Source organism: Nasonia vitripennis, chromosome 5 (assembly GCF_009193385.2).
Source record: "Nasonia vitripennis strain AsymCx chromosome 5, Nvit_psr_1.1, whole genome shotgun sequence".
NCBI classification, from domain to species: Eukaryota; Metazoa; Arthropoda; class Insecta; order Hymenoptera; family Pteromalidae; genus Nasonia; species Nasonia vitripennis.
The window spans coordinates 2,401,805-2,424,744 of NC_045761.1; the positions used below are offsets into that span (position 1 = coordinate 2,401,805).

General features: G+C 48.8%; 3 protein-coding genes across 7 annotated transcripts in view; 2 read left to right on the forward strand and 1 right to left on the reverse strand.

The window, feature by feature from the left end:
• The window catches only part of LOC100123048 (electron transfer flavoprotein beta subunit lysine methyltransferase), a 31,134-nt gene extending 15,921 nt beyond the window's left edge, over positions 1 to 15,213 (reverse strand). Inside the window, exon 1 of one of the 2 annotated variants that reach the window (XM_001606603.6) lies at positions 14,863 to 15,213. The gene's annotated coding sequence lies outside the window, so the exon portion shown is untranslated. The remainder of the gene's footprint in view (positions 1 to 14,862) is intronic. The other variant, XM_031931911.2, reaches the window with a different exon arrangement.
• Positions 1 to 22,940, forward strand: part of LOC100123035 — an 84,456-nt gene that overhangs the window by 48,130 nt on the left and 13,386 nt on the right. For 3 of the 4 annotated variants that reach the window (XM_031931910.2, XM_031931909.2, XM_031931907.2), the window contains 8 exons: positions 18,285 to 18,349; positions 19,200 to 19,359; positions 19,562 to 19,704; positions 20,158 to 20,362; positions 20,767 to 21,210; positions 22,127 to 22,378; positions 22,465 to 22,640; positions 22,708 to 22,878. In XM_031931910.2, the coding sequence (XP_031787770.1) occupies positions 18,285 to 18,349; positions 19,200 to 19,359; positions 19,562 to 19,704; positions 20,158 to 20,362; positions 20,767 to 21,210; positions 22,127 to 22,378; positions 22,465 to 22,640; positions 22,708 to 22,878 (1,616 nt within the window). The remainder of the gene's footprint in view (positions 1 to 18,284; positions 18,350 to 19,199; positions 19,360 to 19,561; positions 19,705 to 20,157; positions 20,363 to 20,766; positions 21,211 to 22,126; positions 22,379 to 22,464; positions 22,641 to 22,707; positions 22,879 to 22,940) is intronic. The other variant, XM_031931908.2, reaches the window with a different exon arrangement.
• On the forward strand, positions 14,683 to 17,116 carry LOC100679221. The gene is made up of 2 exons (XM_003425245.5): positions 14,683 to 15,247; positions 15,845 to 17,116. Exons 1-2 carry the CDS (start codon positions 15,186 to 15,188, stop codon positions 16,233 to 16,235), a joined length of 453 nt encoding a protein of 150 aa, XP_003425293.1. The 5' UTR covers positions 14,683 to 15,185; the 3' UTR covers positions 16,236 to 17,116.

Genomic DNA, 22,940 nt, shown 5'->3' on the forward strand with positions numbered 1-22,940 from the left:
TACCCGACTCGCTTTACATCGACGCCGAGTCTTGCTGAGAGGGCTGCTCAAACGGGATAATAGCACTTGATCTTCTCTCGTCGCGCGTACACGTGTTGTGTCGGCCGACAAAGTACTTACTCGGGCTAAGACGCGGAGGAAAGGAGGCCGTATAAGGCTCGAATGCCCGCGCGGTTCTATATTATGGCCGCGTTCCTGATAAATCGACGCTAATGGATATGTGCTCGGAAATATTCTGGAAATTATTGCATGATTGGCTAAATTTAATTAATTACCGCTATAATTGGATGCAAACTCGGGACCAATCTCATTCGGATTATGATCCAAACCATTGTGCGCGCTCTGAGTTATGCAATCAAATTTGTATACACAAATAAAATGAGTCACTCTGGTGTAATGTATTGCGGCGAATTGTTCAACGCGTAATCTATACAGCGACGTTATCTTATTATTCTCGCGTAAAAATCGCGAGATAAGCCGAGCAATCCACTCGCAAGTTCAAGCGTGTTTCCTATTTATTGCTCGACTCTTCGAAATTACAGACAGACACTGTAATAAATACTCGAAATTCCGCAAGATAAGTCGTCACAAAGCCTCTCCTCTTGAATTATTCAGACCATCTCTCGTCGTTTACGAATACTGGTGAAATATTTATCACCTCGTCCGAATGACAATATCGCGCAAATTGAAAAGTTCACTAACAAATCTCCGATTTCAAAGCGCGCCGTGGGTAAAATATTTACCTCTGGCCCTCGGACCCTCTCACAAAGCTCACTGGTGCGCGCGGCCGACAGACAAGTGGAATATTACAGTTTTCTTGGGTATTATTCTTTTCTTCTTTGTGTCTCTCCGGCGCGGCACTGTATTTTTCTCTTTATTATACCATTCGCTCGACTGCATCCACCTACTCTCCGCCGCCTCTCGTTTCCCGCCTTTATTTTCCTTTTCCCCGCTCATTCTTCGCCCGAAGCTTTTTTTCTCCAGCCGCCTCTGCCTGTATTCGAAAACGCGCGAATTCGATTCCGAGCCTCTATAGGCAGCGAAGAATTATGAGGGGAGCGTTAAATTTTTTTAACGTCGCGGCGCAATGTTTGTTCTTTAACGTCGCGCCGCAAAGTATATACGCCGTTCGCTCTCGTCGGCGAATTCATTCGAGAGTTCGATATTCGCTATTCGCGCGAAATGCCTCCTGGGGACGAGTGCGCGGCCTCGATTTTCCCGGAGAGATGAATCGACAATATTTTTTCTCCCATTCCGTGCCCCTTGACGACGACGACGACGACTCGGGAATGAGCGTAATGAAAGGTAATATTGTGAGTTTTATATTTAAATATTTAAATTACTTTCTGCCCGCGCGCGCTTCATTCTTTACGATCCGCCGGCTATGGCTTTTCCGCGGCTCTTTTTTGCCCGCGACTCGAAACAGCGCCGGGGCAATTCCAGCGGAATTAATTTTTCTCGGCGATAATTTTAATACCCACTTTTCGGTGACCGAATTTCATTCTTGCACTCCGTCGGCTTGGCTAAATCCGGGATATATAATTATTATTCGGGCAGCTCGTGCGAATTTTCAAATCCTTCTCGTTAATAATTCAACGACTCGCAAAGCATGATATTTCAACGGATGATTTATGATATATAAATGTGTTTGATATACATAATTGGAATGATGATGTATCTTTCGCTAATGCTTTTTCGAAAGCTCGCGCGGCGCGTTTCCAGTACTTTCCGCTTGCGTATATTGGGTAAGATTATGATGCAGCAATCAATGAATGGAAGTCGGGAGCGATTCCGAGCGCGAGTTTTCTCATTAACTCTAATAGCCCTATCAGATAACTGTTGCATAGACGGGCGCACGGGAGTTTAAAATTTCCACTGCGGCTCTAATTAATGATTCCGATAAAAAAATTCCAAACAACGCGATTGTTGCAGGTTTGTTTATCTGCATATAATCGTCGGAAAAATCGCGGGCGATTTTATAAACAATATTCTCGCTCGCATATGCTGAATGATAAAGTTATCGATATCGTAAAGGATTGATGAGTCAAGTGATTAATGTATGATTAATCACTAAAATGAAAGCCATAATATATCGGCTAAAATAGATTCTCATGGATAATTATAGTGCACTATTCAATATCGGCTACACGCGATTGTGGTTTATCTGCTCGCAGTGTTGATCATATCAATGAGAGGTTCGTTACACGTCCCATCGGTTCGCTCCAAGTATCTTCTCGAACATCTGGGTGATGGAACGTTTTTATCGAGCGTTTCGGCGCTTCGTGAAAAAAGCGATACTGTTAATAGAAAAAAAAAGGTTCCGCGAATAACATTGCGAATTTCCGTGCGACGATAATAATAATAATAACGAAGTGCCCACTTGTCGCGTCCGATTGAAAACAGGGCGATTCTCGACAGAGCGGAAAGTAAAGTGGGCGAAAGAGCAAGGACGAACAATTAAAAATGCCGGCGTTTACAAGTGGCCGCGTCCTTAAAGGAGAAAGCACTTCTCCCGGCCGGATTAAAGTCTCCATTTAGCTGCGAATAACGAAGTCGAACAAAAATAATCAGGCTCAGGCCAGCGCATCGAGTCTGAAAAGCAATCGTCCTCTCGCGGTAGCTTCAAAGCTATACGTGTACACTCAGCGGGAGGAAAAGCTCGCTGAAAAAAAGGAGGCTAAAGTAATTTTCATCCCCCGCTCCGCGAGTAATTCCGTCTGCGTGTAGTGTATCGGTCCCATATTTTCGAGCTCTCTCTCTCTCTGCGAAAAAAATCGATGAAACGCAAAGTGAGAGAAAGCCGCTAGCGCAAGAAACTCAATGGCACACGGCTCGCTCTCCCTCTCTCTCTCTCTCTCTCTCTCCTTGCAGAGCAAAAGCTCGAGCTTTTGAAAAGCGCGCGCATAACGAGCGTGGCTGCAAAAACGGCCTCTTCGAAATTGCGAAATGAGCAGCGCAGCCCGATACGTGCATCGAGCTGGCGCTGTTGACACAAATTGATACGAAGGGCGGTGTGAGCACCTGTATCCGCGGCTGTATGTGTATACATTCGGTCGGAATTTTTTTCAGCGAACCGTCTATATTACAGCTTGTGCGACACGTGCTTGGATGTATCGACTGGACAATTATTCGCTCTCGTAGCCAGAGTGGGACGGAGCGAGGTTCTCGGGGGGTTTCTATAGCCGATGCGGATTTTTCCAGATTTTTGCTGGCTATACGGTTATTATTCGCCTGCTGATAACTCATATTCCATAGCATAGAGAGAGAGAGAGAGAGCGCGGGAGGAGCTTGGAACGGATTTGAAAACTTGGCCCCCGCGTTGAAGTTTAAAAAGTACTTGGAAAACAGATCAAGTGAAACGCACTAAATTGCTAAATGTCATTTTTGTTTTTCGCCGAATAAAACGGCGGCGGGGCAAAGTTTTGATGCAGTTTTTAAAATTCAGTTTCGCGAACTAAAGTTTTAAAAAATTAAAACTCCCGCGCGCGCTACCTCTCGACACTCGTTTGACGTAGGTATACGACGTTCTATATATTTTTTCCCCTATGCTAAATCTAGTTTGGAAATATCGCCTCGCTCGTCGCTTGAGCCGCCCACGCGCGCGAGTTTTTGTTCGCTCAAACTTCCCGAGCGGTGCATAACGAACGAGACGGTGTCGAATATACAAAGGAGTCGACAATCATAGGGACCGACACTCGCGAACGAATTAGAGATCGAAGCGAATCCTCGAGAAAAATACTCCGAGTAGCTCCGAAGCTCACGGCTCTTTAACCTCGATTAAGAGAATCTCGCCTCCGGCGCCTCGGAAAATACCATCAGTCATCGCCGTTGGCTCCTCTGTACACACTCGATGCTTCGTGAAAACACTGGACTCGGACTTTTCTCGCTCGACTGTTATGCCATGCGGTGTAACAAGCGACGATCGCGCGGTAAATCACCGCGAGCACGCGACACTTATCTGTCGTTGACGCGTTATCCCGGCGCTATACAGCCGAAGATTGCGTACACGATGACGACGAGGCCAGTCTAGAGCTGATATCCGTCCATGTGTGCGATAATTTGCCAGATAACGAGCGTCCCGTCGAAACGTGTACTCGCTTGAGGAAATCAATTTTCGCGCGCGAACAAAAGCGCTCGACGCTTATACCTCGTCGTCGGCCGCGAGAAAAAAGGAACAGTCGAGCATAATGAGGAGGAGATATCGAGGATCGCGCGAAAAAGCGACGCGATAATTACAGCGGGGAAGAATAATGCGCAAGCTTTCTTGGCTCTGCAGGTATGAAAAAAGCCGGAGATTACCAGCGCGCTACATCTTCCTCGCGACGAGAGGCGCGCGCCAGAAAAATTCTCGAGCCCGGGAGAAAGTTACAAGGCTTTTTTAATCGTTCTGCTAGAACATAACGGCTTTTTTTCTCGATTTCCGATTGATTCGCTTCTGCATCGAATTAGGATGATTTTCAACGCGCGACGACTTCATACAGCCGACGAAAGAGAAAAACGTCCCTCAGGCACTGAGTAATCGCGACGATACGTTAGCTAGCTAGGGCCGCGGATGAGCGGCGCGCGTGCGTAAATCGCTCAAAGTGTCGGCTTTATTCTCTCTCTCTCTCTCTCTCTCTCTCTCTCTCTCTCTCTCTCTCTCTCTCTCTCGCTCTACCTTCTGCGCGAGAGCTTCATTGCTGCGGCATCGCCGTGAGCGGAATACTATAGTGCGCTCTCTCCCTCTGCGGCTGCGTTATGAGCGCGCTAAATTTGCATTTTCCGAATTCTACTGCCGGCGCGCGATTTTCAAATTTGATCTATGCACATTAAGTATACACGGGCATAAGGTCGTCGGCGGCCTGATTTAGAGTCAGCGATCGCTCGGGGATTGTTCATTCGTGTACATAGCAATCGCAGGCCAAACAGTGCGTATAATAGTGCTCGTCGGATCGTCGTCATTGGAGCAAAAATGCTTAGCGAAGAGCTATATCCGCCAATCAAATATTATTCAACGCGCTTGTATACGCGGCTCTTACACTCGGAACGCAATCCGCTAACGAGCTGCGAGCTCGCGCGTCGTTTATTGGCCAGCGATGGGTCGAGTGTCGCGTCAATTAAAACTTGCACGCGTATATACATATATATGCCGAATCGGAAAACTTGGCGGCTCAGCGCGCAATACAAGTTCCTCTACTCGCGCAGCTCTTGTAATAACTCCGATGATTAGCCGCTCCCGCGACGCCTCTGTTTTTGCCGACTTGGCGAGCAACTTTCGCGGCTGTGCGATGATCATTGTCGCGCGCTTGCATACGCCTTGTACGCATACAGCTTCAGAACTTGGGCAAAGAGAGTATAGGCCGAGAGGGGGAGGGGGGGAGGAAAGTTGTCGCGCATAATGCTCGGCATTATCAATTCATGGCTTATTGTTGGCGCGCGGTTGAATGCCGTGAGCGCGAGCGCGAGTAAGTAACTCATCGTTGCTCGTCTTCTTATGTATAAGCGCGCATGCGGCTCTAAATGTTTAATGAATTGAAAAAGTTTTCGCCTCCTCTCGCTGCTTCTTTCAAGATTCAACCTGATGCGCTTGCCATACACAGGCGATCACGAGTAGAGACACCGGACGAAGTTGGGAATCATTGGACAATGCGTCTCGCGCAGAACTTTGCGGAGACGCAAAGTTAATTCAAAGCCGGCACGTGTAGAAGGCAATTAATTCTAGTCTGTGCTGTACAGCTCTCGAGACTTTATTTAAAAGCGATAGTTCGTCAAGTGACTGCGCGGCGAATTTTCCGGCGTTTAATTTTATGCGCTCGGTCGTCGGGCGAATCTTTATATACGATCGCGAAAAAAATGCCCCTCGATAAAGTACTCGAACGGCTCGTAAAGTGAGCGAAATCGCCTTAATAAAGCACCGATGCTCGAAAATCGATTCCCATTGCGTCAGCCAGCCAGACGTGCTACACGTGGACTTGTTTGACAGCAAACACGTACGCGTATGTGTATATACGTATACACAGCAAACAAAGAGCGCGCGCAGAGGAAATCAAATCGGCCAGGCGAGAGAGTATAGAGAGGCTCTCGGTTCTCTTTTTTTTTTCTGCGGGGCTGCCCTTGCTCGGCGCAATAAATATCTCCCCCGTCGTCTCTCATTTCCTCCCAGCGTGTACGTCTGCCAATTGAGGCATTAATTTCTTCTCTCCGGCCGTTTAACGAAAGATATCGGTCTAGCGATTCGAGGCCGGAATACCAACCGAGTTATGATAAGGAGAAGGGCGGAACAATCGTCATTCGCGAGCCGTCGCGGCGAAAGAAGCGAGCCTGAAATTCCATTTACGTTTCTTGAGAGAGATGTTATACGTGAGCCTCGGCGATTCGGCTCTCTTCCGCCTTTGTTCAATCATGCTATTTCAAATCTTTGGCCGGCCAGCGCTGCTCACGTGGGAAAAAGCCTCGATCGTGCGCCGGTGGAATCCCTTTTCGCTTCCGCCGCAGTACACCCATACCGTATAGCGTTTTTAAAATAGCCGAGCGTGATTGGCCGAAATTGCTTCTTTAGCCAATCGCGGGCCGTATTCAATTTCGAAAATAGCCGAAGCATTGTGTCCGAGCTTTTTTCCCCTTTTTTTTCGCCGAATTTTCCGCAGCGCTCTCGCTTTGATCGGCTGGACGGGGTAATACCAGTGCGACGGAATTTCGATGGGACAGTGTTTTTTACGCCTTTTCTCTGTGGTTTCTATAATAGCACCTGCGATGCGCTTTTATTTTCTCCGCGACTAATCCGAGTATTTATTCCGTTATCGCGCGCGATTGCGACGAGTACGAACGTGATCGCGACGCGCATAGCGAAAATGTCAAAACGAAGAAATATTATCGGAACTCGAAACGCAAATATGTTTTTCCGCGAAGCCCGGGAAAAATATTGTCGCGCGAACGAGATCATTTCATTAGTTCGTGTCTGCCGACTACAATACGCGTATAAACGCGGCCGTTATATCTTCGAAATTCACGCGCCGCTTCGCTCTCGAGTCGGGAATGTCGCGCAAAAATCCGCGTCATTGGGCGCACATATGCGCGCTTCCCGTCGTCTAATATCTGCGCGAAGACAACCGAGCGAGAGAAACATAAATTCGCGCGACTTTCGCGCTCCGGCGCCTCTTCGCCTCTGCCTCTTCTATACTATTTTATTTATCGCGATCCGAGCAGTAGCTCTTTCTCCGTTCAGTGCCGCCCTTTCGCGGGCGCGCTGCACCTATACAGCAGTGGGGCGGAGAGAGAGAGAGAGAGAGAGAGGGAGCGGAACTTGATCATTTCAATGCGCCAGCTCGTGCATGGCTATAGTACACGGTGAACGAGAGCACGGCCGCGTAATTTCGGCCTACTTTACGAGTGTCGCTCTCGTCGTAATGCAGGCCATTTGACTCTCGACCGAGCCCTATCTCTCGCTCGCTCTCTCTCTCTCTCTCTCTCTCTCTCTCTCTCTCTCTCTCTCTCTCTCTCTCTCTCTCTCTCTCTCTCTCTCTCTCTCTCTCTCTCTCTCTCTCTCTCTCTCTCTCGAGTGTTTTTAGCGCTCGCCAGTCCATACATACAGGTATACGAGCGCGCAGTGCATAATCTCGGTAAATAGGCAAGCTGTTTGTATTGCAAATTAAGCCAAACTCATCTATCGTTGCCAATATTGGAACTGGGCTAGCGGCGGCTGCCGCCGAAAATTGAAACGGTAATCCGTCGTTATCTTTTAATTGCAGATCGATTCTCGGGGAAATTTATTTAGGTACGCCGTCGGCTTGAACGGCTCGAATCGAAATGGTATTCGGTGTGTATAACCTGCGTGTACATATGCGCGAAATGACCGTGTGTTTTTCATGCCTTTTCGACATTGTTCTCTCAACGAGTGGTATATATCGTGTGTTTCTCCTTGTTTACGCGAAAATTCAACCATGTATACAATAAACCATCGATCATGATACAAGAGCACAAAAAAAAATGCATCGATTGCGCGGAACAAAAGCTTTTATAAATTTGTGTGTAATTCGTGAAACGTGGTTTTGTATAATTATTTTGTTTTATAATGCAATCATTTTATACTCGCCCGAGCACATAACAACTGCCGAGGTTTATTTATCGCTCATCCGCGTTTTGATTATTATACGTACTCCCAGTGTAACGTAATAATTTGTTTACGTTATTATTATTATTTATACTCGACGCTTATAACAACATTATACTCTTCGCGTTTACGATTAAAACCCACCACGATTTTCCCGGTATTTATTCGAAGAATTCGCGTCGTTGAACCTCATCTCGTATTACATTACCGATGATCACCTCCATTCATCGCGACGCAATACTGCTGCGAAGAAGAATCCAGCTCGCGATCCGCAATTAGTGAATCACGACGAATTCCCGAGACGCTTTTATTTCTCGCGATAAAAAAAAAAAATGAAGAAGAAGAGCGAAAACAATTCTCGCGCTGCAGAAGTCGATGTATACGCTGCGAGCTGCGCACTTTTCATTGGGAAACGCCTGTTATGGAGGACGACAGCATCAAACTAATCGAGACAGGAAGAGGAGGAAAAAGACGAGGACGAGCTGGCGGAAGAATAATGAAAGTTATTCCATTATTAAGCCCTCGCGGATGCCTCGGCCCATTCTTCCTCCGTCTCGCTGTGTTTATTTCGTTATTCTCTGCTTTTCTCTCTCTCTCTCTCTCTCTCTTGCATTTCTTCGCACAGCGACTTTCGCGTGCTACATGTGCAGGCCCGTGCTCTTTTTATTCGCGCAGCTCAGCCCCCCCCCCCCCCCCCGCACACCCCCGTTCGAGCGGAATTTCAATGTAAATTTTCCATTGAAATTCTGGCGGAGAGAAAAAGAAAGAAAGAGCCGAGGGAGGGGAGTAAAGAATGTAAATTTTACAAATCTTGAAACACGCGCCAACGCTAAAAGCTCCTCGTCTGCTGCCGGCGCTGCAGCGTCGCCGTAAATTTCTCGCGCGCGAGGATCCTTGCGCAGCCCCTTCTCAAACACTCACCCACACACTCACGCAGCAGCAGCCGCCGCCGCCGCAGTGGCACTGGCACCTCTCTCCCCTCTCTCGATTTTAGCATACTTAACGAACTTAAATTACTGAATTTTACTTGCGTGTTGTTCTGCCCCCGCGTCGCTCTTCCGCTCTTTTCGCTAATGTAAATATCTTTCCGGCGAGATAGAGAGAGAGAGAGAGAGAGAGAGAGAGAGAGAGAGAGAAGCCGCCGGGGGAGGGCGTTAACGAAGGCCCGGCGCGGCTGCGGAAGTTGTCGGCGTCGGTACTGCAGTCGCCGATGGAACTTTGCCCGGCGCTTATTGCTCGTGTGTTTGCGGCGCCGATAAGACACGCGCCCTCCGCGCGTCCGCAATGAAATTTCCCGCGCTTCGGCTGCTGCTGGATAGTCGCTCGCGCTAGGGTTCTTTTTTCAGCCGAGAGGGAACGAGGGGGAGAAGCGGACGCAAGGAAAATATTTGCCAAGAGCGAATTTTCACCCGGCTGTTATTGCAGACGGGTGAATTTTCCGCGGCGAGCTTTTGTAAAAAAGCAGGCGGCCCTTCTCTCGCGCCGAGATGAATTCGAGCGAGTGCTTATACGGACTTGGTTTCGACAACAGCCGTTATATTTGCTGTTAGACGCTGTGTTGTTGTAGGAGTTGCGCAAGTTTTCACTAATCACCTCGGCGAGCTTTAATGAGTGCTAATGAATCGTATAACGCGACTATCAGGATGTCACCGCAGGAAGGAAAAAGAAACTTTTCCTCGATTCGCGCACACTGTGGCTATTAGAGAAAATCCAATTTTTCCTTTGCGCAAGGCTCGCGTGTACACTCGTTGCGTAATCTCGTTTACGCCGTGTAACGCGATCTGTTTGCACGTTATGCCGCTTGCTACGGTGCATAAGTATAGGAAAAACAATGCAACGCGACGATAAAGACAATTTTCCAAAGTGCCGCGCGCGGCTTTGGCAACGGAAAAAATTCGGAAAACGTCGATATAGGCTCGTAAAATCGCTCTTTGGAAACTTCTGCCGCTGAAAAGACTCGCTCTCGCTGATTAATTTAATTTGACATAATCGCTTTATAATAGTATGACTCTCCGACGTCATTTCACTCGCGCGGGAAAAGTACGTCCACTTCGCGTCATTCTCAAGGTGCGGGCGCATCATTATAATAATTCCAGATTTAATATCTCCGAGAAGAGCCGAGCTCTTCGCGACGGAAATAAGAGGAGCAATTATTTCGAATCCGCGCACGTTAATGCGCTTATTCGCTTCTAACGCGCAGCGCCTTATGACAATACGACTTATTGTGCGAATTGTACGAGTCCGTGTAATTACTCGATTCGAACCTTTTCGGTTGAATGGTTATATTCGCCGCCCGATGTTCTTCACCCACTTGCCTAGTCACTGACTCGAGTAATTATTGAACACGGACAAGTTTTATTGCGTGCGCCGTCATAATAGTCGAGAACGAGGTTACGGACTCGGGGAAATGCCTATTAGACCTCGCGTGCGTCTATGAGGAAAATTTTGTAGTAAGACAGTCTCGAGTTTCCGATACGGAAATACTTTGCGTGCATCGAAAATCTTCCAAGAAACCAACGGAGATACATACACTATTGCGCAGAAAAGTTTTTCCCGGTTGACGCATAGACGACCTGCATTATTTCCGATATACTACAACGATTCCCTGTAGCTTTTATAACAGCGAATCCCGAATTCTTCCCATCCGTGTGCATTGCAGCGAATCCCTAGCGACGCAATTATCGAATCTGCGGCGGGGCTTTATTCGAAAATTGCAAATTCCCCTCAGGACTAGATTCTCACGATAACTCGCGCATATCTATACACGTCTCTGCAGCAACACATTCAAAAGCCATATCCCCCGACGCGAATATAAGGTGCGCGCAAAATCAAAGCTCGACGAGAAAAAGGCGTAGGCTCTCTTAAAACTCGAGTCTCCCAAACGGCGGAAGCAGGAAAAAAACACGTCTTTCAGCCTACATAGTGCAGCCCGAGCGCGCTTTGTGCACGAAAAATATGCGCGCTTTCAATCCGCGCAAAGTGCGCGACACCTCGCCGGCTTTTCATAGAGAAAGAGAGTATTTTTCGAGATTGATCTCGCGAGCTATTTCATAACGAATGTAAACCAGTTTGCATTTCGAGACACGCGAGAGAAATGCCTTAAAATATTAAAACCCGTGCGGCGAGAGAGCGCTACAAGAGAGTTATTACCTCGCGAGGCAGGGTATATAGCTCATCTTTATTTCATGCCGGCCGCGTAAATTCGGAATGATATAGCTTTGTCGCCCTCTCTCTCTCTCTCTCTCTCTCTCTCTCTCTCTCTCTCTCTCTCTCTCTCTCTCTCTCTCCGAAATGTTAATAAAAGCAGCCGCGGCGACGTCCATATATTGGAATATATATGTATGTAGCTCGACTTGTTAGGAGTATCAGTGCGCGCGCGTTTGATCGCAAAAGTTCGCCCCGGTATATGGGAGAAGTTTTTTCGCTCGTATGACTATTGCGGAATAAGGAGGGGGAGAACCCGCGGAAAAGATAAAAATATTTAGATACGAAGCCCGCGTCGAGGAAAATTATAACCTCCGTGTTTACTCCCGAGTTCTCGTGTTTTCAAAGCTGTTTCCCTCGTTGTGTACCGGGGACGCTCCAATTACTCTCGTTATATTCAATTAAACTCGTCTGTTTATTCTCGTACCTATACAGCAGATATCTTAACAATTGTTCCACTACTTTTTCGAGCCTCAAACTTTGTCCCTTTTCCTCGCGACTCGTTAAAAAAGTCGCCTCGTTATACAGCACTAATATCCCGTCTCCGGCAGCCTATATAGTACGATATCGCGCGAAATTCTTTCATTTCGCGCGCTGTGACATTGACGTACGCTCATCGCTCCGATAAACATCCTCCGCGCCGCATAGCTCGAAAATTGGTTTTTCGAAATTGCCTTTTGTTTGCTGCACCGACCGAAGAGAGAGGCTGACTGCATTGACGGGACCGGAAAATATTTTCATTAGCTCCCGCGTCGCGTAAAATCGAAAAAACAACTTGATTTCTCCTTTTCATCTCGCTGACTCCCGCTGACTCGTATATGCAACGCAGTCGATTCTAATAAAACCTCGAGCGTGTGTATAGACACGCTTTGAGGGATCGGGGCTGTCCGCGGCCGGGGAGAATAAATTTTGTTTTTCCACGATAATCGCGCACTTGTAAATCGTTCTCGGGACGCGGAAACTATAACACGCAGCGCGCGAGCGCTACTCCGTTGCTCAAACAGAGATTAAAGCTCGGCTCTCGGCTAATTGTGCAAACACAGTAGAGAACGTACGCAGCGGAGTCTTGTTTTCTCGGAGATGGATTTTCGCGATTCACCATGCTTATATACATACACCGTTTAATCGTATTTTTCTCACAATAATTAGAATACAGCTCGCCGCCACCGCGTTTGGGAAAACACCGAGTCTCGTGCGCGCGCTGTATCATATCCCGGGAATCACGCGAGTAATGACCGTTGCACAACCATCGCTCTCGCTTCGTAATGAATAGTCCGCGTTTGGCTTACCTACGAATTCCAATGTATACATTTGTGCAGGAGGAAACGCTGTTATTGCTATTTTTAATTTTCCGAGGGATTCACCGAGGGAAATTCGCGGAAGCTGCATAGGATGATAATTGGTTTTCCTCTCGGCTGTGTATATAGAGGGTGACAGCGAGGCTAAATGCAATTCCAGTTCTGGCGATACTTTTTGCGCGACTTGCGGCCGCGACGGTATATTACGTTATGCGTGTACGCGTGCGGGGAGGAATAAAAAGCGACGGTGGCTTGATTGCACGAGCTTGAGGATTCTTCCCGCGCTTCCGTTCGATTCTGTGCTGTGCAAATATGAATCTCGTTCGTTGAATTTATTCCCACAGCTGTGCAGCAGGGTAACTGCTCGCGAAACAAGCTCTCGCGAGTATTCAAGACGACGAGCCGCCGGAAAAGCACCTCCCACCTAGTCGCTTACCTCCGACTTATACATCGATCCGCCCTGCATCCGACTGTTCCGGCTTAACGGCTCTCCTCGTCGTCGGGGCATTAAAAAACTACTCGCCGACTTTACAGCGGAACTCGCTTTCCTACGGATACTTATGTAAATCGGCCGGGAAAAAAGCGTCGCCGACGAATCGCTGCGCTGTAACTTTTTAACAGCCCGACAAACCGGCGATTGATTAAACCCCTGAAAGTCACTGGCTTTTCTATCGCTATATGCGATATCCACACGACGCGGCGTATACAATTAACGGATGCTGCGGGAAACGCCGCTGACGTCAGCTCTGACGCGGATCTGTCCGCGAGAGAGCGGAGATGAGGCGCTTATCGGCGATGATTCTTTTGCGCGAGCGCAAATATTTTCGCAAATGTTTTACTGCTAATGTATGCAACGTATTATATCCGAGCAGGAAAAACCTGTACGAAATTTATCGCGATAACTTTTATCCTGAGACTATACGTATTATGCATGCGCGAGCTGCACTCGTCGCGGGGGACTCCGATGTGTCTTTCTTTTTTTCCCTCGGACTACAAATTCATGTTTTCCTAATGCCAGGATATGGCAGTTCGGATAAGAGTGGCACTTTCCCGAGGATTTGCATATCGCGTCGCGCGAGCGCAGTGATGCCCGCGGGATCTTTCGTCGTCCTCGAGCGTACGTATATAGGTATATGCACGGAGTGAGAGCCTGATGTGATACTTCTTCGCGTAACAATACGGCCCAAGTTTTCGGGGGAAAAGCCGCCGCCGGGGAATCCAGGGAATTTTTATTAACTCGCCGAGGCCGAGCCAAAGGGGATTCTCGAAATTTCTTCTCGGGATGTATCCCGATGGAAAACTCATCAATCTTGGGAGGGATAAGACGCGGGCGTCGATATCGTGTCCTCTCGGAAAATATTAATCCGGGGGAGAAAAAAAGTCGAAAGCGAGGACATAATCCACCGCCGTCGCCGCGACGAGTGGATGAAAAGTCGAGGATCGCGGAGCTCATAAATTACCTCTCTTTCACGCTGCGAGAGGGCGGCCAATCAACGCGACGAGTTTTTCCACGATCGGCTGTTCGATTTTCACTCTCCGATATATAGCTGTATATTATAAGCAGGTATGGGAGAGGGAAAAAAATAACACAACAACCAAGAGGCTGGAAGTCGCTGCGCCCGACAACTCTCTCTCTCTCTCTCTCTCTCTCTCTCTCTCTCTCTCTCTCTCTCTCTCTCTCTCTCTCTCTCTGCGGCGCAACTTCGAGAAAACTATCCGCCGAGTGGGCATACAGCGGAGTAGGAAAGAGAGAGAGAGAGAGCTGCACACCCCCGACAAAAGGGAAAATCCGATTCGCCGGGAAAAACGAAGCTGCTGCTGCTAGCAGAAGGGCTGCAGGAAAAATAAAGAGTGCGGCAGTGCTTTTTCCGATAATCTTTCGCAGTGCGGAGTCATAAAGCAGAGAGCACGCGCGTCTCGAGCGAAAAATCGAGCAAAACGCGTGCTGTATACGGTATACACACAGCTATATGCGCTGCAGAGCGAGAGAGAGAGAGAGAGAGATAGAGAGAGTGGCACGCGTGCGCGCGTAATTCCCCGCAGCACACTTATCGCGGCAGAAAGTCTGAGAAGCGCCGGAGTCTGCACACACGACAAGTGTATAGTACACTGTTCTCTCCCACTACTGCACGCCGACCGCGCGCGAGCGCCACGAGTTGGTGGGGCGGCCGTTTAAAAGCACCGGCGAGCCGAGACTCGACATATTTCGAGCGACTGCTGCTAAGAGAGAAAGAGAGAGTATACGAGATATACAAGTATATATATACGTACGCACGTCGATTCTCGCAGTCGATTCTAGCGTGTCAGTGTCCCTGCCAGTGCAGTTGTGTATTGTTCGGTAGACAGCCGTAGGAGTTTTGCGTCAGCCTTGCGCAGAGCAGCCTTTCCGCCGCAGCCAGCCAAGTGTACAGTGTGTGCCAGACTGAGTATATAGCGTCGCTGGCGCGCAGGCGAACTCGAGCAACGTTGCGTAAGCGGGCCTCGAATTCCCCGAGAGAGATACATCGAGAGGCGGGAAGAGGCCAGAAATCAAAGCAGTTCAGAGTCGGCTGCAACGGCAGACACATCCAAGAGTGATCCACGCGAAGGAAGTTATGACGTGCGAGGAACTCTGCAAAGTCTTGCGACCACCAATGGCTACCACTATAACCGAAAGGTAATTCGACAGTTCCGTTCGTATATTTGTACCGTATCCGCGGCGCGGGAAATTTGAATCGTCCGGTTACGCCGCGTTGCGTCATCTTCGCGCGTTGCATTTTTAACTCGGTTTAGTGGTTAGCGGTCGGCTAATTTTAACAACGCTCGATCGCGTGTCAAGGCGGCTGAGAGCCGATCATGCATATGCATCGTGACATCGCAATTCCTTTCGCTGAATGAACAGCCACGTCACGCTTAGATTAGCGAATTTTTTCTACGAGCGAGCTTACTTTTTAAAAACCGCTCGTGTATCGCCTAGGCTCTGACAGATGGCTGCGCGATAAGATTTACGGTCGCTATCTCTCTGCGATGATACGCCGACGGACGTGCGGAACTGATGCAATCGCTGAAATTCAATAAAACATAGGTATGTGCACTACATGATCGCGAGAGCAGTCATCTCGACAAACCGTGGAGTATGCAGCTTTGCGAAAACGCGCGTAATTATTCCCGAGCGCAATTCGCGGGACAGCTGAGAAGTAAGAGTCGGCGCGATATCAGCGAGAGAAAATTTAATTCGCTGTGCAACTATGTCTGAGCCGTTTTCCTCTCTTAGTTTCAGCAGCAAGAGCAGCGACAACGTCTGGACGGAGAAACGCCGCCGGCGTCGCGCTTCACCCCAGCAGCGACGTCTGAAGCTCAAACCGGACCCCGAGCGACTAGAAGTGAGCGGCATAATGCCGACCCTCCAAGCCCTCGCCGGATTCAGCTCGGACCCGGAGGTGTACAGCCGCGGCGTCTGCTTGATGCCGCAGGAGGAGAACGTCGACGCCGCCAGTCACCTGCAGACGACCCTACTCGAGGCCTACTGCCGCGAGATCGGCCTGAGGATAATCAGACTGCCCGAGCGCGTACTTCGGCAGACCTTCGGCCGGGAGCACCGGGACCTCAGCTGTCTCCTCCTCCTCGGCGGCAAGGACGACTACTTCCTCGAGTCGCCCGAGTGATGCCAACTGACCGGAACGACCTTGAATTGAAGAAAAATTAAAACGCCGATGACGTCTGTCAATGTTACGTTGCTCACCCAGACCTGCGATGGTGTATTGTCCACACCGCCAGGCAGAGGGGGAGGTGGAGGTCCATCACTCGAGATTAAGAGGAGATGGACACTTTTGTAAATAAAGGCAGCTCGCTGCGCGGTGGTGCCGACAGATCGATCACCGCCGACAGCAAGCAGCGGGCCGAGCCCATCGCACGCGCGGCGGACTCTTACTCTCTCTCTCTCTCTCTCTCTCTCTCTCTCTCTCTCTCTCTCTCTCTCTCTCTCTCTCTCTCTCTATCCCTCTCTCGGGATCGATAGCTCGAGAGGCCGCTTCACGCACACACACGCGCGCGCGCGCGTCAAATCCTCGACCGATGCGCGGAGGCAGGGATTTGGAGAGTCGGATCGAGGATACACTCTCGCGTGTCGCGCGTATTTTCGAGGAAACTTCAGATGGAGAGAGAGAGAGAGAAAGAGCCTGCGGATCTGTGTCGCCAGGTGGAAGCGTGGTGCGGAAAAAGAGCAAGTGGAGACGGAAGAGGACGAAATCAAGCTACTTGCTGACGATCGACTTGGGCATATGTATCTGCGCGAATATCCGTAACGATGTATATTGATTTTATACTGATGTGACAACATTTATAAGTGTACCTTCTGTGTTATCAAAGAGGAGATGCTAATTGATGTATAGAGCGCCGTTACGCTGATTGCGCTTATCATTAAAATTAATTGCATTACGATTCTGTGTAACTCGATCTTCTCTCTGTGTATACCTAACATGCTAATTCCAGTAATTGAATAAAAACTTGTGCACAATGCTGTGAAACGATCACGAGTAAACAGATATATCCATTGCTTATTATATTACACCAAACCTCGAATTTCCCTCCCGCCCTTATATCCTATGATAGATTTTGTTTTCGCGCTCACTTCTCGATTCGAAAAAGAATACCTTTCAATGCTTGCTCGCAGTAAAATGATCGAATCGTCATTACGCGCGCAAAGGATCCTTTGAAGCAGCGCGCGCGAGCAGCGTGAAATAGTAGAGGGCTCGTTCTCAAAGAGAGAAAGGAGGCCTTTGAAATTGAAAAGAATGTGCGCAGCGCGACCTCGTTAGCCCTGCGCTATATAAGAACTCGCGAAAATGGTCGTTAAAGTTTTTACGATTAAAAACGCAAGACTACCACGCCGAGAGTTCAAAACTAAGACGTGTAATGCGTGTATATATATATATATATACATAAGTCCGGAGAAACTTTCTCGAGTATTATCGTAAAAAGCGATGATAAAATCTGCGCGTGCGAGTCGGCGTAATTTTCGCGAACATTAGCGAAAAGACGACGTGGACTTTTTCTATATATAGATAGATGTCCATTATCGGCTCTCGACGATCTGTAATAGCAATAACTTCCAGGGCGAGACAACGAGATCGGGATTTAACGCTCGATTCGTTGTATAATAAGATTACGGATTATGCCGATCGCAGCTCTCTTTTGGCGCCAACTTTTCTCGGCACCGATTTCTTCTACATCAGCTTGCAAGTTCGACTATAATGCGAGTTACTCGGGCGCGGGCTTATTGAAAAATGGAAGTCACGTGTTCCTCCTCTTCTTCGCTCTAATATACCAACTGCGGCTTGACTGATGCCTGTTCGAAGGCTCGGTTACCAAGTTGCGATCGCATTCATCCAACGAATTATTACATGCTGTATACGTACTGGACAAATATTTGAACGAATTCGGACATTTCTGGTCGAAAAGTCGAATGTTATTCGTATACAGTTCGCGCGTGTGTGTGTGTGTTTTATGTCAGCGTTTTCCAGAGCTGAACAAATGTTAGCTTCAATATTCGTTTTGCAACGATGTTGAATTTTTAATTGATGTACTGAGCGCGTGTTTGCGGTTTGCTGTATATGGATACTAATATGTATATCCCCAGAGTCCCACGGCAGCGGCGGCGAATTTCATTCTGCTGACTATAAAACTTTAACCGTTAATGATAATTCATGTTGCAGTTGTCGAAATACATATGGGATTCGAACATTTCGTCGATGGAGGAATTGAAAATTCTCAGTGTAACGTGAGTATGGTCGAGGAAAATCATTTTTTTCCTAAAATTATAACGCCAGCCCTTGGCTCGAATTCGCGTCGCTATTTCCGGGGTAAGCCTCGTCCTTACCTTGTCGATAAAATTCGTCGCCGAAATAAGAAAAATGTGGCCTCGACATCGGGTGGTCATGAAACTATATACAGGCGCGGCACGACGAAAATACCCGCACACTTTGTCATTGGCAGAGGCAGGAACTAAATAGCAATATTCCTATAGATGTTAAATTACCAGAAGCCACACATTTTTTTGCGAAAGAAGCTGAAATAACAACGATTTTTCGAGTTCCGAATATTTTCTTGTCGAATCACAATGGAATATTGTTCGAACATTTTATATAATGCGAAGCTCGATTGATTTCAACAGCAACGGTGTATCGAATACTGCAATCGTAGAATTCGAACGACGCGAGTTTCCGATTTCACGCAATCGAATTTACACTCGGAAAGCAAAACAAGCTTACACGGTTACCGGAAAAGGTAAATTTTCATCATTCTAATCAAAACCAGAACGATTATAGTCGTCGAGTTGTAAACTCGAAAATTTACAAGCTTGATTACGAAATTCCGTCCGCAAGAAAAGGACAGCGCAATTCAAACACAACTGCGTCCAACCGCGGAATTCCAAATCGCCAACTAATCAGGAAAATAGCTAGAAACTAAGTTAGCCACCTTCTTTCGGTACACCGTTCTCGTTCGACAATTACCGCTGCTGCTCTCCTAACAACAACAACAACAACAACAACAACAACAAGCTGTGCGCGACCGCAGCAACTTTTTCGACGCGAAATTCCTCTCTTTCTCTCTGTCTCCGCAATTCGCAGTCCAGCGCTGGAGGTGAATTTTCACTTTTTCGGCAACACGCTCGACGCCGACAAAATCCGGGCTGCCCTCAACCGGCTGGTGCAGCGTCGCCGGCTCGCCGAGTTCTTCCTCGAGCCGTCCCACTTCACCTTTCAGCAGAAGCCGGCACTTCGGCTGCAGGTGAGTCTTTTCCTTTTTTCTCTCTTCCTTCAATGAACTTCCGCTCCGCTACATGTGGAAATTTGCTCTTTTTTCCACGTACACGCTAGGTGTGCGGGCTTTCATTGAAAAGCTCCGGAAATTTATATTCCGAGAGATTCGGAGCTGCGATTCGATCGACTTATAGCTTAAAGCTTCATAAACCGCACGCGTTGCTTCGCAGAGTCTGAGGATCAACCAGGTGAACGAGCGCCAAGTCCAACTGGGCGATCAGTTCATCCTGTCCTGCCTCGCGGTCGGCAGCACCGACCTCAAGTTCTCTTGGTACAAGGACGACATGGCGGTGAACATGAGCAAGGCGACCAGGTAGAGAATTTTGAATTTTTCAAAGCCCGCTTGATTCTCTTTATAACGGTCATTTTCGAGAAATAGGGGCGAGCGCCCGCGCTGATTAAATTTTGAAATGCGGCACTCGAAGCTCGCGCTCGCGCGCGATAATTGCGTTAAATCTTCAACAGGATCCGCTGCGCGCACCTAAAATTTCAACCGATAAAAGCAAAATTGCTAGGAATTGCTCGTTAAGCGCTGGTTATCGGAAGTTCGGATTCGCGGAACTGTTATATGTTTTCTCTCCGCAGGTCTAACTCTGTTGCGTGATGTAAAATTGAATGATGTGTAAGCGAAATCGCGCGAATGTAAAACATCCTTGATTTGAATGTCGAGTCCCGCATGCAAATTCAAAAAAGCCCGAGCCCGATAACAAGCTATCTTATAGACAACTGCATATGTCAAAACTCAATCTCGATATACATGAAACAGGGAAATCTGGTACCGGCACATGCCGAACGACGGCTCGGATTACCACACGTCGATCCTCACGGTGGACAAGGCGACGCTGCTGGACGAGGGCCGCTACACCTGCCAGGTGGTCGACTGGGGCGTCCAGCAGTGCCGGAGCATCCACATCGACGTCAAGGACGAGCCGAACGTCAAGGTCGTGCCCATGAGCAGCACCCTCGAGAAGGTAAACGCTGTGCTAGTCGCGGAACGTAACACGAGCGGGCATTTTAAATTTTCAGCCGGGAATGACGCGCGCTGCAGGAAATATTATACGCGTCTGGCTACAAAAGAGAGCTGCGCGCGGAGCCTTCGTTCCGCGCGAATACTTTGAATTTTTTGCGCGCTAGGCAAATGGGCTCTTGAAATTCCATTTTCGAGAGCGAGGGCAAAGTTATTTCACGTGTACTACTTTGAATTCGAGTTTTCATAATCCAATAACGTTAGCGGGAAAGTTTCCATGCCTTTGTACACACACATATATATATGTAAAATATTTTCGTTCTCAAGCACGCCAGGGCTTTGAAATTAATTCGAAATTCGTTGACAGCGTGTTTGTTGGGCTAAATCGCCGAGAATTCACGTTCACAGGGCAGCACGCTGCGGCTGATGTGCACGACGCCGAACATGCGGAGCATCGGGATCGGTTTCGGCTGGACGAAAAACCGGGCTCTCTTGAAGCTCGAGCCCGGCCAGGAGGTCTGGGAGGACCTCTACCCGGCGGGCAGCCTCCTGACCATCAGCCACGCCCAGAAGTCCGCGACGTACACCTGCAACGTGGCCCACCACTCGAGCTCGGTCCGCGTGGAGGTGGTCAACCGCACGCAGATCCCGCTCTGTCTGGGGGACCGGCACCTGGGCCTCGGCTGGCCCGAGACCGCACCCGGCTCCAAAGCCCTGCTGGCCTGCCCTCAGGGCTTCGTCGGACGCCACGCCTCGCGCCAGTGCAACATGCGCGACGCCGTAAGCTCCGGCTGGGAGCTGCCCGACTTCTCCGGCTGCCTCTACGAGCCGCTCGTCCAGCCCTACAACGACGTGAGTACATAGACTGTAGACGCGCAAACATCGCCGGAGGATATGAGCTGCGTGTTGGGTGAGCGCATGCGGCATCCAGCGCCTATATGTACACACGTATGTACCTGTCCTTACTCGCCGAGCTGAGCGAGAGAGAGAGAGAGAGAGAGAGAGAGAGAGCCTCGTCATGTCTCGTGTCCGCTCGCGCAGCCGCTGTTTGTCGGGGTAATTGAGTCGTTTGTAATGCCAGGCCGAGGGGATTTTTTCCGCGACGTGTACTGATACCTGCGATGCCATCCGTAGAGTCTCGCGATCTCGGCTCGGGTAACAGTCTCCGGCGAACTTTGACCGAGTGTCGAGTTTACGCTTGCGCATGCCAAGCGAGAAACTAATCGACAGCTGCTGCGCTGCAGTTGTTCGACACTGCAGCGCCACTCGGAAATCCAGATCGTGCACTTTGTGTAAACGCGAATTTATTCCGTTGGGGAAGTGCAACGCGAACGCGCAGGCTACCTATATATATATATATATATACGTACAATGTGCGTTGTCACTTTGAAGGGAGCAAACTCGACATCAAGTACACGCTGCACACAAGCCGCCCGAGAGAAGAAGGAGGAAAGCGTATAAGAAGTGAAATAGAGTGTAAGCTTTGCGCGACGATACATGAGGGGGGGGGGGGCGGGCTGTCGCGAGCTCGAGGGTAACAAAGTTTTTCTTTAGACCCGAGCCGGGGGATGGGATTTTTCTCTGATGTTTCTGAAATTCAAGGAGATGCATGCGCTCGCCCGAGAGTTACGTGTTTTATTGTCATTGGAGTACAACAAAGAGCAGCGTTCATACATCTCGCTACCCCGATAAAAACTCGCTGCCTATTTTTCAAGAACGCAGTCGCTATATATCCGCGCTGCAATTGCATTCGCCGGATGAATTTCAGTTTCGCAGCTTGACGCTGGGATATGAAAGCACAAACGGCTCCTCGACGATACAGGCGTTCTGGGACGTGCTGCAAAATCGCAGGTCGAGCTTCTATCCGGGCGAGGGCGATCGAATAATCGGACTGCTGCAGGAAGTCGAGCACTACCTGTACAACGTCGACGAGCTCGAGGACCTCAAGAACTCGGTCGAGGCCACGATGAGGATCATCGACCGGATCCTCAGCAACGAGGATTCGATTCTCAGTCAGGCGGTAATGAGCTATGGGTTTCCTTTTTTTTTTTTTTTTTTCCTACGAATTTGATGTAATAGCGTGTAATAATATCGTGCCTTTTGCAGAAGCTCTTGTCCCTCAGCCAACTCGTTATACGTAATCTTGGATACTGGAGCCAAGACAGTAGCGAGAGTCACAAGCACCTGTCCCTCGCGGAACTCGTAGTCGACGTTCTCCCGATGAAAGTATACTCTAGTTCCAGCATCATGTACAGTTTGAAAATACCTCAAGACAATCAAAAGTAACTCGGACTCTCATTAATTCCAATTGACATTCCGCAGCATACCAGCTGATGTATATTTTAAAAGATTTTCTTCCTTCTCTCGTTCAAGCAAATACCCCGACTGGTACAACGAGCGAGTGACGATCCGGCTCTATCAGAATCGACTGCAGAACGCGAACAAAACTGTCTCGGGCATCGTCGTCGTTTACCGCGACCTGGCGCAGTTTTTTCCCGACACCTACATCACCGAACTCGAGTGAGTCCCTCCAGTGAAATGCGCGCATTATTGCGCCCAGTCGAAGCGGGCATATTAACTTT

What these genes read in the sequence shown, in the direction of transcription:
- LOC100679221 (XM_003425245.5), top strand. Translation starts at nt 15,186, where the DNA reads ATGACGTGCGAGGAACTCTGCAAAGTCTTGCGACCACCAATGGCTACC. An exon ending in GCTACCACTATAACCGAAAG is followed by an intron (nt 15,248 to 15,844) that starts GTAATTCGACAG and finishes TTCCTCTCTTAG; the next exon opens with TTTCAGCAGCAAGAGCAGCG.